The sequence below is a fragment of the Typopeltis vanoorti genome, chromosome 21 (genome assembly GCF_054136105.1).
Source record: "Typopeltis vanoorti isolate ZY-2024b chromosome 21, IOZ_Tvanoo_1.0, whole genome shotgun sequence".
Classification (NCBI taxonomy): domain Eukaryota; kingdom Metazoa; phylum Arthropoda; class Arachnida; order Uropygi; family Thelyphonidae; genus Typopeltis; species Typopeltis vanoorti.
The window spans coordinates 38,017,954-38,036,344 of record NC_143569.1 but is presented as its reverse complement, the minus strand read 5'-3'; the positions used below and the strand labels follow the sequence as shown (position 1 = coordinate 38,036,344).

At 34.7% G+C, this 18,391-nt stretch overlaps 1 protein-coding gene across 1 annotated transcript in view; it reads left to right on the top strand.

Annotated features, from left to right (window-relative positions):
- LOC150094747 (uncharacterized) overlaps positions 1 to 18,391 on the top strand; it is a 437,902-nt gene that overhangs the window by 54,831 nt on the left and 364,680 nt on the right. Inside the window, exon 4 of the mRNA XM_090410976.1 lies at positions 10,307 to 10,394. Within this exon, the coding sequence (XP_090267102.1) occupies positions 10,307 to 10,394 (88 nt within the window). The remainder of the gene's footprint in view (positions 1 to 10,306; positions 10,395 to 18,391) is intronic.

The window sequence follows — 18,391 nt, the reverse complement described above, 5'->3', positions numbered from 1 at the left end:
TTTATAAAAATAAAAAGTTTAAAAATGACTGATAGGGAAAATATGGTGCTCTGAGTGGGAGAAAATTACATTAATGTAAACTAAATGGATGTGATTGTGAAATAATTCAGTCAGTGATAAAGTTATTCAGTTATGTTTATTTTGCATATTTCATAAAATAATATGGTACAAAACATATCATATAGAGCTGTCAAGGAGATCTGGATGATCAGTGGAGGTGACATTTAATGTGTATAAGTGTAGCAACAGTAGTTGACACTGCTGCACAGCATTGTCTACAGCAGAATGCAACTGATATGGCAAAAGGTTTCACACACGATGTGCGATTTTATCTTTCAAATCACCAGGTGAAGAACTTTGCCCTGATACACCATTCTTTTGAGATGACTCTAAACCAAAGGTCACAGGGTTTTAATGCCTGGTGAACACAGTTGCTATTTCATAGAAAATGAGCTCCTGATTATTCTATCCTCTATGGAATGTTCATGCAATAATTGTTGAACTTATGTCCTATATGGGGTGGCGTTATCTCGCATCAACACTGCTTTGTTCAGGCACCTTCTTTGCTGCATTTGCAGGATGATGAAACTCCTCAATATGGCCTAATAAAGCACTGCCATGACCATGCAAATCACAAGTCCGATTCAATGAATTTCTTTGAAGAAACATGGCTTAATAATGAATTTGGCTGTAAATCCTGTCCATACCTTGCATTTGCTAAAGGTCCATGTGACCTTTAGCAAATGCAAGGAAACTTGTTGAGATGCACAAAAATTCTCTGAAGCCCATATACAGTTTTGAGGGTTTATTGCTCCACAAACCTGGAAATGCACTTCATCACTCCATAGGATGTTCCAAGGCCAATCCTTATCCATCACCATGCATGCTAGAAATGTCAGCACAAATATTTCACACAAACATTTGCAATTGCACTCTTGACTGTGGCTGAGTTTATACAGGTAGCATTGCAGTACTTTACACAAAGTTCTCTATACCATTGTTTATGGGAAATCTAATCGTCTTACTATGTCGTGCACTGCATGAATCTTATTTGACTGCATAACAACTGCAGTTGCAATATCTTCAGTCATTGGAACTTCAGATTTATGCCCTCTCCTGGTTGTACTGTCAAACTGCCTGTTTCTCCAAATTGACAAACCATGTTTGGTGTCATTCAGGAAAAGTGAGACCCATCACTCAAGTCAAATGACTGTAGTCATTCTCGTTCCTTTGTTTATACTGCCTTATGACTCACTTGGTATGCAAAATTCACTACTTTCTCACTCACAGGGCCATATTTTTCCTGTTGGTCATTTTTTGAACTAAATTTTTTTTATTGTCAAAATCTCTTTCCCATGATCTGGTTAGGGTATCCACCAAGTTTTGAGGATATTTTGTCTAGTGTTCTCTCTACAGATTGCTCTGAATAGGAGCAATTTTATTTATATACCTTGTACTAATTTTATTAGTACAAGGTATTTCAAACTTTTATTTGAAATACCTTGTGCTATCAATGTCAACTCTCCTTTTGGTAAATCTGACCATAACCTCATCCAAGTCGCCCATTCTGTATAATGCTATCAAACAACTGTTTCATATCCTTTACTACTATAGTACCAAGTGCACAATCAATCTCTATGATTTCCACTTTTCCTTTTCTTGGGTTGATTATTGTTTCTGCTCTTCTCATTCACAATGCTTCAACGAAATAAAGAATTTTTGCTAGAATAAAATGTCTTTCATTCAGCCCTCTCTCCTTACACCAAGTGTGTCAAGTTAAAAATGTTTAGCATATCACAATTGGGTCAAAATGCAAACTATAATTTCACAGTCATTCTACACTACAGCTGCAAAAAGACTTGTCGGCAAATCCAGAGTAATCTGTGAATAGGCTAAGCACAAAAAACTGTCACTTACTCAAATGGCAGCTGAGCCCTCTGTTTCCCTTGCCAAGACCAGTCAGATTTTCCCATCCATGTTTCCACTTTTTTTCCATCCAGTTGGTGCTGTTGTAAATAACATCATCTGAAAAACAGGGCTGACCTCTTAGCTTTATTTTTTTTTTCTAACTCCTGCACTGATGATCAAGGCAAATATCCTTTCTCTTGATTGCAAAAAAAATGCTCGCTGCATAACAAGTTAGAGGAGGTCATTCATCAGAAAGAAATCAGAAGAATCATGAATATCTAGTGGATTCCTCCCTCACACACCAGTTGTGCTCAGAAGTTTTGCTCCTGAATTAACATCTATCCTATATCATCTTTACAGTCTTTCATATTCATCTGGCATCTACCTAACAGCATGGATACAAACCCATATTCAACCTATTCTTTTAGGAAATAAAAGCCAAAGCCATTAACAATCAGCCCATTGCACTCACATCAGTTCATTGAAAATAATGCAGCAAGTCATCAAACAGTCAACTGCATTACCATCTGAAAATCCACCAATTAATCAGTAATCACCAATATGGATAAATGTTTTAAGGGAATGTGTGCTAGACATACAGCTTACACATATAGAAAAATTATAGAATTTTAATCCAAAAATCTGATATATTTCATATAATGTAATATGGACATCACTGACGAGAAAGACTGATAGCTACATTTAAAAATGAATCATCAGAACGAGCCGTGTAGCACGTGCTTACTAGCTCATACCTCATTCACAGCTGAGTTAACATTACACTGTTCAAAGGAATAATTGTAAAAGTTTGTACTGATTAAAAAAATACTTATGAACAGTTAATAGTAATCACTTCCAAAAACTTAGAGATTGGCATACAGTTAGAGCAGTTAAGGTGTGGATGACTTTGTAGCATATCACATGGTTCAAGGAAAAAATGAGCAAATTTGAACCTGCTAGAATGAAGAATCTTCATTCATTTTAATCTTTTGCATTGTTTTGGTGTTGTAATCAATTAGAATGGCCATTTCTTTGTAGAAATTTCTTTTTGAAGCAGATTGGATAAGGAACAGATAATATAAGCTCTTGAAATAAGACATTTAACAATACCATATTTCTACAAGGAATGGTGAGCAGAAGTGTGATAGATTATACTGACTAGAAAAGGAAGGTTTGCAAAAAAACAGATGTTGCCAAAGAACATCCAATTCCCTTTTAATCAGTCTTAATAAAATTAATCAGTGTTTATGTTAACTTTATTATTATAATGAATAACTCAGAGTTATCCCTTCATCACCAAATTATTCATTAACATTGAGACTTTATCAAAACAGATAACCATATTTTCAAATGCATATGCCATGTGAAGTTTCTCAGTAGTTTGTCTTTTGTATTAGAAAAATGCATAAATGCCACCCCATTCACTGTTATTGCAATATAATATCAAAATTGGTTGTTTGAGCTTAATACATATGCTGTTTCAGTTCAAATAACCATTAGTGTAAAGGAGTAATATCTAGATTTAATTTATTCTAGTTGCATGTGTGAATTTATCGTTTTTCTTAATAAATGTTACTTTAAAGAAAGAAAAAAAAATTGCCATCATAATTCAAGAAGTTAGGCTTAAATGAGAGAAATTATATACAGGTAGCAAATGAATTTCATCATCTGGTGTGAAATCACCACTCATCTTATTAGAGGTCTGAAAATGATTGAAAATATTCCATGTTTGATCTCTAGAGCAGAATATCTGGATGATAATCCAGATATTCTGCTCTAGAGTTTTATTCTGCCCAGATAACCCTTAGTCCCACTACGGTACTAATGTACCCTTACAGATAGCTTTGTGGATGGAATTCACATAAAAAAAAAAATAATGATGATGATGATGATTCTTGTAATGTGGCAGAGTTGAATAATCCTGCATTTCTCAATACGAACGTCATAGGAGAGCAGAAGTATTGCCTTGTGGGTTTTGGAATATATGCAGTAAGTTAAAACATGTCTGGGCACTACAAAACTCCTCAAAGAAGCAAGAATTGACCATACTGTCATTCTCAAGTATAAATAGGATTTGAAATAACTGTGAATATCATTTGTGTATAAGCAAAAGAGGGTGGTCAAATGGACAGAGCCCTGGGACACTCATCCAATTTTTTGCAAAATGGATGAGTTACCATCCACCTACTACAGAAGGTGGATGGTAACCATGGGATTGGAAATTAACTGCATAGATATCTGTGCTAGATTTATCAAGTAGTTTAGGAGTGTCAGAGATCATCCATGATATCCAGAGTTGGTTGATGTAGACGTGAAAATCCACTGCAGATTAAATGTTGCAATCCATTCTAGTGGCCTTCATTTAATCAGTGGTCTCTTCTGAGTTGGTGAGGAACTTGACTGTTGATTGGCTTCTTGATTAATTTAAAGAGAACTGAGTGATGGTGGCAGAACAATAGTTCAGTGTCACACTTTTGACAAAGATATCATCAGGACCAAAAATCATTTTGGAATCTAAGCTATTCAAACTTCCTCTTCTGATTTTCAGACAGGAGATATGCAGTGCATTGTACTTATGCATAATGTTCTTGTCATTCAATTTAATTTACCAGAAATGGGAATTCTCAGTTATAAAACTCTGTTACACACTTTACAAATGCAGTGTGATGACCTGGCTGATGGCTCAGTAGATATCATTAGCATTCTCCAACTGAACAGGCTCTGAGTTTGAATCACACCATTGTATGGATTTCAACCCTGGTGTGAGACCACACCCTGATTATTGGGTATCTGAATAGTCAAAAAACAAACAAACAAAAAAAAATCCATCTGCATCAAATTCCTGATAAGTAAGGTGAGGAATGTATAGGAGATTGTGATAGCAGTAGCACTACATACAAAATCTACACCATTACTAACTTCTCATCGACCAGTTTTCCTCCATATTAATCTGTTAGGACTCTATTATCTGATTTTATATTTTGATCGTCCTCTGGGTCTTTTCTTCTTGGTATAATGCTATGAAATACCTATTTTGCTAACCTTTCTTTTCACATAATCATACCACCTGAGATTAGCGCTGCTTACACATTTCTCATTGCTAACAGTGTCGAGTTCCTTTCTATTGTCTTAATTTATAGTATAATTCTGCCATTAGTGCATCTGTTTATTCATTTTTTTCTACTTTTTTCTCAGAACTTTCATATCTTTGGTCTCATTGAAGTTTCATATCTTGGATAAACTGTTATATTTCTAGCCCAGTTCTCAGATCAATGAGTTGAAATTAGTTTGAACAATTTTTTGTATACAATTAGTTGTATTAACTAATTTCTCTCTCTTATTCCATAACAAGTGGTGGGGAGTCAAGTTTATTCACTTGACTCCCCACCTAATACTAGTTTTGCATATTCTATTGTCTATTTCCATAATTAATTTACTCTTCATGTGCCTAAATAGCTGAATTCTCTATTCAGAAGTTAGCTGATGTTTTTAGTATTCTTGCCTATTTCTTGATGATCTTTATCTGTTTTTTTGCTAATTTTCATGCTAAATTTTTTAGCAGTTATTTAGTTTAGTTAATGGAATCCTGCAGACTTGTTGGATTTATTTAATAGTATAACATCTTCTGCATAAAGCAAAGAACTGAGAATAACATCTCCAATTTTGATATCAGGTTTAATCCCTTTTTCCTTCCTATAGCACAGTAGAAATGGTGTGAACTCTTAGCTCACACTAGATTTTACATCAAACTATCTTGTATCTCTTTCACTTCTTGCCGTATATACTTACAGTTTAGACTGTGCATATTGCCTTTTATAATATCATTTACACTATGTAATTTCCCACACGGTTAGCCTGGCAGCTATGCTCTTTGCAACCATATGCCTGGGGAATGAGTGTCCTAGGTTCGATTTCTGCCAACTACGTGAGGAGCTTAAGGAACTTTCTCAGCCATTGCCAAGTTAGCCGGGCTTGGGCATGGACAGCAGGGTTTCTCTCCCCCCCCCCCCCCAGTTTATCTGTGGTTTTTCATCCCACAAACCGGCCCCATGAACACACAGGCTACAGTCAAAAATACATACTTAATCCCTCATTAAGAAGGCTCAACCAGTCCTAGGGGGCTGTCGAGGAATGGGAGGAACTCCACACGAATAAATAAACACTATGTAATTGCAGTGCATTGAAGAGCTTCTCTCTTAGCATCTTATATGTACCTTTGTCTGAAATGTTGTTTACGAGATACTTATGCCACAGGAGGTTTCTTCTAATTAACACAAAGAATAAGTAATACTACTTGTTTAAGGCCACGTATTTCAGATTGAATATTACAGGCCATCATCAGTGGCGACAATAGTTAATTACAGGAGTTACATTGCAGAAAAGTGATAGCCACCTGATGTTATACGAAAACAATGCAATGGTATATCTGAGGGAATATTGCAATATTTATTATTCATTAGCTATTTTTTTTAAAAAAAAATTATTTATGTGTGATTAGAATAATAAGACTTTTCGATTTCTTAGATAGAGAGAGGCAGAAACAGATGTTCAAATTTATGAGTGTGGTCTGAAAAGTTCTCAGCCTTGACCATAGATGGCAACACTATCAGCAATATTTTTTTTTTCCTAGGATGGTACATATGTCATAAGCATCCATGAGAAATTGCAAGTCATTCTATCAAGTACTGTGTTTTATACAGTTGTCCGAAGCAAAAGTGTTGTCTGTATCTCTTGAAATGGATAAAATTGAGTACCTTGCGATTATAAAATTCTTTCCAAAAAATGGTTTAATGCAAACAGAAATTCATTTGAAGTTCATAAAAGTTTATGGGCGCTCTTCTTCGTTTTCGACAATTAGGAAATGGGCTGTAATGGCCAAAAAGTGTAACGACACTAGAAACCATTGATCAAGTGCACGATATGGTATTGGATGACCGGCAAGTCCAAGTGCATGAAATTACTGAGACTATAGGCATTTCAAAAGAATGTGTAAGGTATATTTTGCATGAAGAATTGAAAAGGAAAAAGCTTTGCACAACATAGGTGCTGCGCTTGCTCACAGCAGATCAAAAACCCCTCTCGCATGAAAATCTCTGAACAGTGTTTGGAGCATTTTAACAAGAATAAAACTGATTTTGTGCATCGATTTATTACTATGGATGAGACTTGGATTCACCATTACACACCAGAATCGAAACAGTAGTCAAAACAGTGGACAGAAGCCGGTTGTTCAATGCCAAAGAAGACAAAGTCGGTTTCATCAGCAAGAAAGGTCATGGCATCAGTGTTTTGGGATGCTAAGTTTATTAATTATCTTGAAAAGGTTAAAACAGTAACTGGGGAATATTATTCTGATCTTTTAACCAGACTAGATGAAAAAATTAGTGAGAAAAGACCCAGTGTGCAGGGAAAAAAATCATCTTTCATCAGGACAATGCACCTGCCCACAAATTTTGGCAATAGGAAAATTAAAGCACTATGAATTGTTGGAACATCCATCCTATACCCCAGATTTGGCTCCCTCTGACTTCTATCTCTTCCCAAAATTAAAATTCTTCCTCGCTGGTCAGCGTTTATCTTCGAATCAGGAAGTGATTGCAGCTGTAGAGGGGTATTTTGCAGATCTTACTGAGAACCACTACAGCTACAGAATAATGGTGCTGGAGCATCACTGGAATAATTGTATTAGTCTTAAGGGAGATTATGTTGAAAAATAATAATTTTGAAATTATAAATTCGTTTTTTCATTGTTAATGCTGAGAACTTTTCAGACCATCCTCGTACTGTTGTTGTTTATACTGACATTAATGAAGCATGTTTCAAACCGTAGGATCTGTGGTTGGTATCGGTTTCATGCTATGCCAAGCCAGATTTCTCAGATTTACTGTTACTAATATAACAAGGAAACAGTATGTGAAGTTCCAGGCCTGTACATTTTTGGCATCTCAGAACCCATTTCCAGAATCAGCATGGTTTCTATCTTCCAAAGATAAACAGTCTCCTCTGGCTCTCCTCTCATGTCTACCAAGTTCCTTGTATATTTGAGTACAGTTCACTTCTTAAAGCTGCTTGACTTTGATTTTTTTCAACTCTTGTGTATATACAGCCAACCATCATGTAACATGGCAGTTAGGTTCCTATAAAATCTTGTGTAGTGCGGACTAATAACTATTACAAAAAAGTGGATGGGATCACCTTTCAATAGCTACTAAAAATTCACCACTGTATTTTCATAACTATTAGAATTTTTTAAAAATTAAAAATAGTAATAAGTGATAATTTAGAAACCATTCTTTAAGTAAGTTGGCAGTTACTCAAGCTTTTTTATTTGCTTTCCAATATGCCGGTACCCTATTCTTATTTGTACTATCTTATTTACATTATTGATGCTTGGAGACGAGTTGTCCTATTTGTGGAAATGAGAAACTCTGCAGCAACAGCAGTTCTAATTTTCTGTTAGTTTTTCTTTATGGGCTCAAATTTAATTCACAACAAAGAAATTATTCCAATACTGTTCTTAAGAACAACATTCAGTAATACATACCCCAAAAAAATTTTAAACAATCAAATAAAAACCAAAATAACCTTACAAAAAAAAAAAAAAAAAAAGTCACAATTTTTAATGGTCTCAGACAAGCATAAGTTTATTAGCATGGAACCTAACATGGGAATTATCCGTTTCCCTGTATTTCTTTTCATCGTAAAATTCTTTTTTCCTGCTCAGAAATTAATAATGATCATTTCCTATTTCAAATCTCCTGTTTTGAAATAGGAAATTTCAAAATAGGAGCAGTCACTCCTCAACTTACAAACACTCTTACTTAGAATAGCCATCCCATTAATGCATTCACTGGATATCACCTCACCCCCTGCAACCCATGGATCAGTATGTTATAAGCTGCCTTTAAGGCATATTATTTAAGAAGTACTTTTGCTGAGGCTAGTGCTGCTACTGAGGGGTTGAGAAAATCCTCACTTTTGGAAGGTTGTTACCATGGTCCCAAAAGACCATGGTAACAACCTTCCATGCTGACTTTTGGGTTCAGATCTTCTTTGGCCATAGAGAACCTTTGTGTCTCCACTCCATTGACTGTTGTTGGTCTCTGGGTCATAGTGATGAAACCATGTTTCATCAACGGTCACAATATGAGCCAAAATATTTGCACTTGATTTTTCAAAATGACCCCAAATCCCTTGAGATGACAGGACAATTTCTCTCTTTTGGTTGGCATTCAAACATTTGGGGACCTACTTCACTGAGAGCTTCTGCATGTCCAGATGTTGGAGGATAATGACCACAACTCATTCCCTGGATATTCCCAGAGTTTTTGCAATGTTTTTGGCTGGTATTCGTCTATTTTCAAGGTTCATGGCATGAATCGCATTGATGTTTTCAGGTGTGATTGCTGTGGAAGGTCTTCCTGTCCAGTTTTTAAACTTGGCCATCCATCTGGCAACTGTTAGATATGCTGGAGCACAGTCCCCTAAAGTCTCACAAAGTTTGGTGAATCTCATTTAAGAAGTTTTCTTGCAGCACGAAAAACTTGATGACTCCCAACACCTCTGTGGCTTTGTCTTCAAAACGTCTGACATGTCTAAAATCTGTTTAAGACATGTCAGACATGTTCTTTCTTGTGGTTATATCATTTGCCGTAATATCATTTTTGTTCAAGGTGTTAATCAGAACTTTTCAACCTTCCCTAAATAATTTTCTAATTCTTCTGCCAGTCTTATTTTTTTTCCATTGATTCTTACTTTGATGGTGCCTATCTTGAATTTTGCTAATGTTGAGTTTGAGTTTATTCCATTAGCTGACTTCTCACTGTTAATCCTTACACGACAGAAACAGTGGGGAACCTTTTTATAACCAGGCAACATTCTGCATGATACTGCATTGTGTTGTACCATCATCTTTTGGTTTAAGCCAAAACAGAATATAATTTTGATGTTTAAATCCTAGATTGCCAGCTCATCCTTGTTTGTTCAGTATCCAGATTGCTGCCAGTTCACAGTGTGTACTACAGTATCCAATATTACATTTCGATATAATAATATTGGATATTAATCGAAATCCCTGGTTGGAATCTCCACATTTCATCAGAGGCTATATATGTGTAGGCCTCCTTTTCATTATCCAGCTTTGACCCTTATTCACCCCCCCCCATCACACACACAATAGGTACACTGTAATATCTGTAAGGTATGTTTTTAGCTTCATATGTTTTTCTTTTTGTCTGATTTAGCATAACCTAATCTATGTCAGACAGATATGGTTGCTTCTTTTGTCATTTTTATGAATCATAAAGTTTAAAAAAATTACAGATGCATGAGAATTTAAATATTTTTAATATAAAATGTATTTTGAATATTTGTCTCATTTTATTTTATTTTATTTTAGGGGTATAGATGAAAAGGATTTACGACACAAAGTAAGGAATAAACGGAGTGATAATAAAGAATCCAGAACAGGATCTGTTTCACCAAAGGCATGCATATTTATTAGTCTCCTCAGTATTAACAAGTGAGATACACATATTGGATGCTTTTATTATGTAGCTATGATGTGAAATGACACTGCTTAATGAATTGCAGCTGAGAGATATGTTCATGCAGTGCTTTGAATGCACTGTGCTTACAGTTGACAGGATGTGATCTGAACTAAAAATAAAATGGAGCAGAATTCCATATCTGTTTGTAAGTTATAAACTGCATGTAGACAAACATTTTTCTGTTTGGTTGTTGTAGGCTAGAGTACCTGCTTGATGTTTTGCCACATTTGGTGTAAATTTGTTTTCTCTCTCAAACTGTAATGTGAAAATGATACTCAGAATGTTTAACATTTTCTTCAGAAGATAGAAAGAATATTCAAAAGCCAACCATTTTCCTTTTGATACCACATTTAAAAGAGAGTAAGCAAAATGATTATATATATATATATATATTTAAAAAAATACAGTCATGACAAAACAAGGAATTGGTGCTGCACAATTTGTTGCTCTTGTAAAGCATAGTTATCTGTGTACCATCACTAAAACATCTCTATCATTTCACTTTCCACAAGAAAGAGAAAATTATCTATATAAGAAATTATGGCTATGAGATGACTTCAGATGAGTACAAAGTTTTAATGGCGAAAAAAGAAATAAAATAGTATTGAAATATGCATATATTGACAGCAAATTAAATAATACTATGATAGTAAGAAAAAAAATAAAAATATAGTCATGATATATATATATATCATCATCACCAATTTCCTGATATATACTTCCAAGGGATGTTCAGGTTACTATGACATCACTATATGATCAAGCTTACATTATTATTAATCTCCTATTCACAATTTTCCTCCAAATTAATCTATTACTTGTAAGCACCTCTGATATTGTTATATCTAACATTTCGTTTTCTAAGACAGTTCTGACTGAATCAATCCACCTAGACCTTGGTCTTCCTTCTGAATCTCTTTCCTGCCATCTTGGCATCAAACACCTGTTTTGCTAACCTTTCCCTATTCATTCTATTTAAGTGGCCAATACCACCTTAGATTAGCTCTGCTCACACATTCTTGAATGATGTCAAGTTCCTTCCTGATATCTTCATTTTTAATGATTCTACCATTGATTCCATCGGTTCACTCCCCTAATTTTTCTCAGAACCCTCATATCTGTGGTCTCTAATCTTTAATCAAGTGCTTTATTTCTATATGGATCATGGTTTGAACATGGTCTTGTATACTGCTAGCTTGATGTTTTGGCTAATTTCTAATTCCATATAAATTTATTCAACTGGCTACCCATGAAAGGTCGTAAATCTATAATCCATTCAATTACCAGGAGAAAGGGCTAAGTTTTTTTTTATTAATTTTTTTATTTTTATTTATATTTTCCCTAATCTGGGAAACTCTTTAGAGACTAAACATGGAACTTTTTCAAGCCTCTAATAAGCAGGGTGGTGGTCTCAGACCAGCCATCAAATTCATCTTCCATCTAAAGAAATCACAAATGTCCATACCCTCAGCCTGCTTATTATCAGAAAGCAGATATGCTAATCAATTAACCAGGACAGCATGTGCAGTATTTTATTTATTTTTATGACAATTCAACCCACGAAAGATTGTGAACCTATAGCAAAGAACCTCACTATAAAACCAAACATGGTATTTTTTCAGACATTTAATAAGAATGGGCCTTGCACTGGGCATTGAAAATCATCTATCATGCAGAGGCACTCAACTTACAACTGCAGATTTCAAAAGTGACTATGTCTGCTTGACTAACCAGGCCTGCTTATATCCTGTAAGTTGGGTTTATCCCATAGCACATTGCACTGATGTGCTTAGGGTTAGATAAGCCAGAAACCCTGCACTTGTGTGCATACTAGAGATAACCAAAGGTGTTCATAAGTATATATGCATTCACAATGGAATTGGAACCTAAAGTGTATAGGTTGCAAAGTAGAGATCCACTGAGCCATCCAGATTGCATCTCTAACATCAGGATATATTTTCATTTCCTATTACTGGTTTACTTTATTATCAAAAAATATATATATATACTATAATGCAAAATTTTTATGAGAGTAAGTTTTGACATTTACTTCCAATGCCTTATGGTAAATTAGTACAGTAAATTATTGTGCTAAAACCATCAGTTTTCTTAGAATTTTGGTTCTAGAAAATTTTTATGTGCAGTTAAATTTCACTATAGTAAACACCATCTTGCTCACTATAACAGACTTGCTCAAGCTAGGTTATTAACTCAAACTCACTCACTATATCATACTATCAAAAAGTTTTGACCAAAGCCCCATAGGCACGATACTGATGTAACAAAACTGTCTGCTAAAAAACTATTTTCCTCTGGCCTGTATGAGTTTTTATAATGAGCAACTATAAATTAAAGATGCCAAGAAATTATATTCTTGGTTTAATCCTTTATCCAAGTGTAAGCAAAGAAAGTTTGCATGTGAAGTAACTTCACAACTGGGCAACTCATATATATATATATAGAGGCTAATGACCTCACATCACTTGCCTTAGTATCCCATAATGCAAAGCTCGTATCCTTACAGTACATATCCCATAATGCATTATGGGAAGAGTCACTATCCAGACTGGTTTCGACCTTTATTGAGGTCTCATCAGTGGGAGTCAAACCTAGAGGTGATACCAAGATTGAAGTAATGCAGATGTCATATTTCCATATGCAAGTAGCCAAACAAGCATAATTAGCAACTGTACTTAAACTAAGAGAAAATTTTCATGTCAGCTTTCATAGGATTTTATGGGTTCAATTCATTAATTTTCCTAGAAGCAAACCTATATATATTCAAAAAGGAGAGGGAAAAAAAATCATCAAGGTGTCAAGAGTTCTTTTTATTTTTTGTCTTGTGTAATTTTGGAATTTTGGGAACAAAATCTACATAGCTCAGACAAAATGAATTTCATGCAGTATTAATTATATTTGTTCACCGAACTGTTTGCAGCTGAGTATTTGATTTCTAAAGCAGTTATTTTCAACTGGAATGCAGTATTCCAAACAACGTATTTTTGTTGCTACTGATTATTTGCCAAACATTGCCAAAACATTGGAAGGTATTGATTAGAGTTTTTTAATTAATATTTTAGTATACATTGTCATTTCCTGGAAGATTTAAAGTCATGTGTAACCAGTGTATAAGTTTATCTACAAGAATTAGAAATTTGATGGTACATATTTGAGAACATGTGATGGCGAAAGTTCTCATATGAATGTTGTATGATTTATAACTATATAGTGCAAAAATTGAGAAAATTTTGATGTGAACAAGATAACCCACCCCAATAAGATATTTTAAATATAAGATTTTTTACATTAGAGTGCTTAATATATAGTACAATAGATTAGAGATATAGGCAAAGAGATTAGAGAGAAGACAAAGATATTGATGGATTGATACAGTAAAAAGTACCTTAGAAGACAGAAATATATGACCTGATAATATTGGAGTCTTGACAGGTAACAGACTGATTTGGAGGAAAACTGTAGATAGGAAGTTAGTAATGATGTAAATTTTTCATGTAGCACTGTCATATCCTGTACACTCCCTTGAGGGTATATATCAGTAATTTGATGATGATGATAGATAAGAGATTCAATATGACTTTAAATTTTTCAGGAAATGATATTTTAGCATATACTAAAATATTAATTAAAAAACTTGAATGAATTCCTTCCATTATTTCGGCAATGTCACATTGCCACCTTCTGGGAACATAAAACTATGATATGTGCATGCAGGCACTAACAACGAATAAATGAGGCTGAAGAAGACAACTGGCGTTGGTGCTAGAGTCCTAAAGGTGCTCCTCCCTAGCAGGCTAAATTGGGTTGTCTTGGCTGATGTTCTAAGGATGCAAGCTTCCCAAATTTGGGGCGGTCTCATGTTCCTAAATCCCAAATTTGTTGAGATTTAGGAAGTTTTTTAGAGCTGAGGCTGATTCCAGGAACTATCTTTCCTATTTATATTTGCTACAGTGTAGTAAAGCGGCTTTACTACATAGCATTGTAACAAATATAAATTGGAAATATAGGTATTATTTCTCGGAAAATTCCCTTGTTACTCCTCTTAAAAACTATTATTTTCACGGCTATTTTTGCCTGTTTTCGTTTAGATGTGTCCCTTATTTTATACTTATCTTCAAATGTTCCGATGACGATAGCACGATCGAAATGGCTCACACTTGTTAACGCTCTCCCCGCCCATGTTCCCCATAAACCCTTCCCTTTCCCCAAAGATGCGCCCTTAAATATAATAATATATATATGTGTACATATATTATTTTTAAAAAAACCCAGGTTTTCTAATTAATTTCCCACTTGCCTTAACCCCCCTCCCCTTTTAACAGCCTAACAGCAGAAGTATGCAGAACGAAGACAACCTAACATCCAAACAAGGTATGTGCAAAATTTCTTCCTCTACTAATCTGCATATATTTATCTTTAAAATACACCTATAATGCCCTAAGAATTCTTGAGTAAAAAAGCCAATGTTTTTAAATTAAGGGAGACACTCCTAAACGAAAACAGGCAAAAATAGCCGTGAAAATAATAAATAGGAAAGATTGTTCCTAGAATCACCCTCAGCTCTAAAAAACTTCCCAAATCTCAACAAATTTGGGTGCATGAGACTGCCCCAAATTTGGGAAGCTTGCATCCTTAGAACATCAGCCTAACAGCCAAGACAAACCAGTTTATCCCTCTAGGGAGCACCTTTAGGACTCTAGGACCAACATCAGTTGCTTTCTTCAGCCTCATTTACTCGTTGTTAGTGCGTGCATGCACATATCATAGTTTTATGTTCCCAGAACATGGCAATGTAATATTGCCAAAATATTGGAAGGTATTGATTAAAGATTTTTAATTAATATTTTAGTATACATTATCATTTCCTGAAAAATTTAGTCATGTGTAACCAACATATAAGTTTATATACAAGAATTAGAAATTTGATAGATAATATGATAGCTGAGAGATTTGATAGACAGACAGTAGATAACGTAACTGTATTTTTTTTTTTTTAAATTGCAACTTAGTCTAATATATCAACTGAAATAAATTCAATTAATACTTCCATTATTTCAGCAAAGTCAAATTTCCATAATCAGGGAACAAAATATATGATATGTGCATGCAGGCACTACATGTCAACAGAGAATAAGCCTAAGGTCCTAAATAGTAACCCCCCCCCTCAGTGGACCAATTGGGTGTCCTTGACTGAGGGTGAGAGCATCCCAAATTTGAGGTAGTTTCATACAACCAGATTTTTTGAGGCTAGGTTAGTTTCTTAATGCAAAAACAGATCCAAGAAAAGCTTTTATATTTATATTTGCTGCAATGGAGTAGAGTTGTATTCTTTCAGTATATCCTATAGTGGGTGTCCAAAGCATGGTCTGCAAGTTTTGAGTGACTGTAGTGGTGGAAATGGATATAGTCCTTATGTTCAGCTATTCTGATGTTGGCTGTCCTGATAGTAGGATAGTTTACAGCTACAAGGAACCTGGTAAACATTTGCCAGGTCTAGGGACTTGAACTGGTCTTTGGGGAGCAGATAAGGATGCTAATTTTTTATTTTAGTATGGTAGATGGTAGCTATCATCACATCTGTCATATATTATCTATCAAATCTCTAATCTATCATACTGTACATCTAGACTCAAATGCGAAAAATGTTATGTTTAAGATATCTTATTGGAGTAGGTTACAACATAATCCATTTCAATAATAAATATAGCTATATACCATACATATTTCGTGAGTTGGTCATTCTTTTGCCTAAGTAAGTAGTTTCAGTCAATTGAAAAAAAATCTGTTTTTCACTCACACATTTTAGAAAAATTAACTGTAGAACTCAAGCGCACATTACATAGAACATGTTACTGGTTTTGTTTGTTTATTCCCCAACTCAGCCATTCTAGATGCTGATATTGATTACAGATTTTTTAGTAATATAGTGATGATGATTATTTAAATTTGACATTTTTCAGTGACTACCTGTTTCTATTATTTTCTACTTTTCTTATCATAATTGGAGAAAAAGTCTTTACTATCATATGTTCTACATTCTCTCTCTTATTGAAATGCCATATTCCTTTTCAAGACATTGATGATTTTTCTGCCAAAGCAATCACAGTTTGTTCCTTTTTATAGTGACCTATTCATAATTTTGGTGTAAACATGTTTTTTCTCTAGTGGTACTATCGGTTATTTCCATTATATCAGCATTTCATCCAGCATTAGAGTTGCAACCTTTCAATAGTTCACTGGAATCTGTTGTATTTAGCTGACAACATTTTGGTATGATATTGTTTTAAATTCCAATTTTTTTTTTATTGGGTTCCATAACATTAAGTTGTGTAAATCAACTTAATAAGATTAACTTTGCTGTAAAAATGCAAATAATGCCAAATTCTTTATAGCATATTGATTTTCTTTTCAGGATCTGATAATTATTAACCTTTTAATAAATTCCCCATGTCTTAATTAAACTTTATTCTTAGATTCAGTTAGTCTCAGAAATAAGCATGGAAAAATGTAATAGGAAAATAAATACACAATATTTTAAATAGTACAGTTAATGCGTGCCAAATATTAAGTGCTGACTAAAACTGTAGCAAGAAGAGCATTAATAAAACGGGGATTTCAGTTGAATGTGTTCCAAACAGACAATTACTGTATTGGTGCAATACTGCAGTTAGTGTACTGTGGCCAGATATTTCATTGCACTAGATATGAACAAGAATATATGCGAATTTTTGGAATCCTTGGAAATGCAAAATGCTTGAGAATGTTTCTGGAACACTTGTAAATACATTCTGCCTTAATTTTGTACACATGCAACTCCGATGTGATGAATAACCATTAATGTAAAGTGTAATCATAATTAATGTGTCCCTGGAAAAATAGCTATCAATACAGCCACTCTCGAACCACACTTTGGCCACATGGCCCAGGGACATTTAAATAGCCAACATCCAAAAATCCACTTCACAATGGAACCGGAAGCTAATAACTGTCTGCCATTCCTGGATACACTTATCACATGTCTTCCAAATGGTTCCTTATCATTTTCAGTTTTTAGAAAACTCACACATACAGGTAAATATTTACACACAATCACACCATCACCCTTCTCAACAGTATGGTATTTTAAAAACGCTAACCCACAGAGCAAGAGCAACATGTTCCAATGACAATGCTCTTGCTGCTGAACTAGCTCACTTACGTCACACCTTCTTGGCCAATGGCTATAATCCCCATAAGATAAACAAAATACTAAATGCTCCTAATAAACCCCTCCCATTATCCATCACAGTGAACTACAACAAAGCCGTCACCATCTCATACATTAAAGGCACATCCGAAAAGATATCTAGAAGTCTTTTAATAAACATGAACTACGCACAGTATTCAGACCATGTGTCAAATTAGCAACTCTCATCCGTTCACCCAAGGATAGCATCCCTCCTTTATCACATCCAGGAGTCTACGAAGTATCCTGCTCATGTGATCAAGCTTACTATGGTCAAACAGGAAGAACTGTGAACATCCGTCAGTGAACATAAAAGATACATCCGGCACTATCGCTATGACAAGTCGGGCCTAGCAGACCATGCCTTGGATACCCCTGCACACAGGATCAACTGGAAGAAAACAAAAGTACTGCACAGAAGCTCTTACAAGTTGGAGAGATTGTTCTTAGCAGCAACAGAAGCCCTGAAACATACTCCAAATTTCAAAAAATATGGCTGTATAAATTTGCCTAAGATCTGGGAGATCGTCATCTTAAGACACAACTAATACTGGCTTTTTTTTTCAATATTTTTTAGAACTTTAGTCTTGTGTAATAGCTGCAATTTTTTTTTTTTTTTTCCAGGTAGAGGGCGTCTAATTAGGACTTTAGTCTTTGTGTTGCTGCTACAATTTTGTTAAACTAGTTCGTT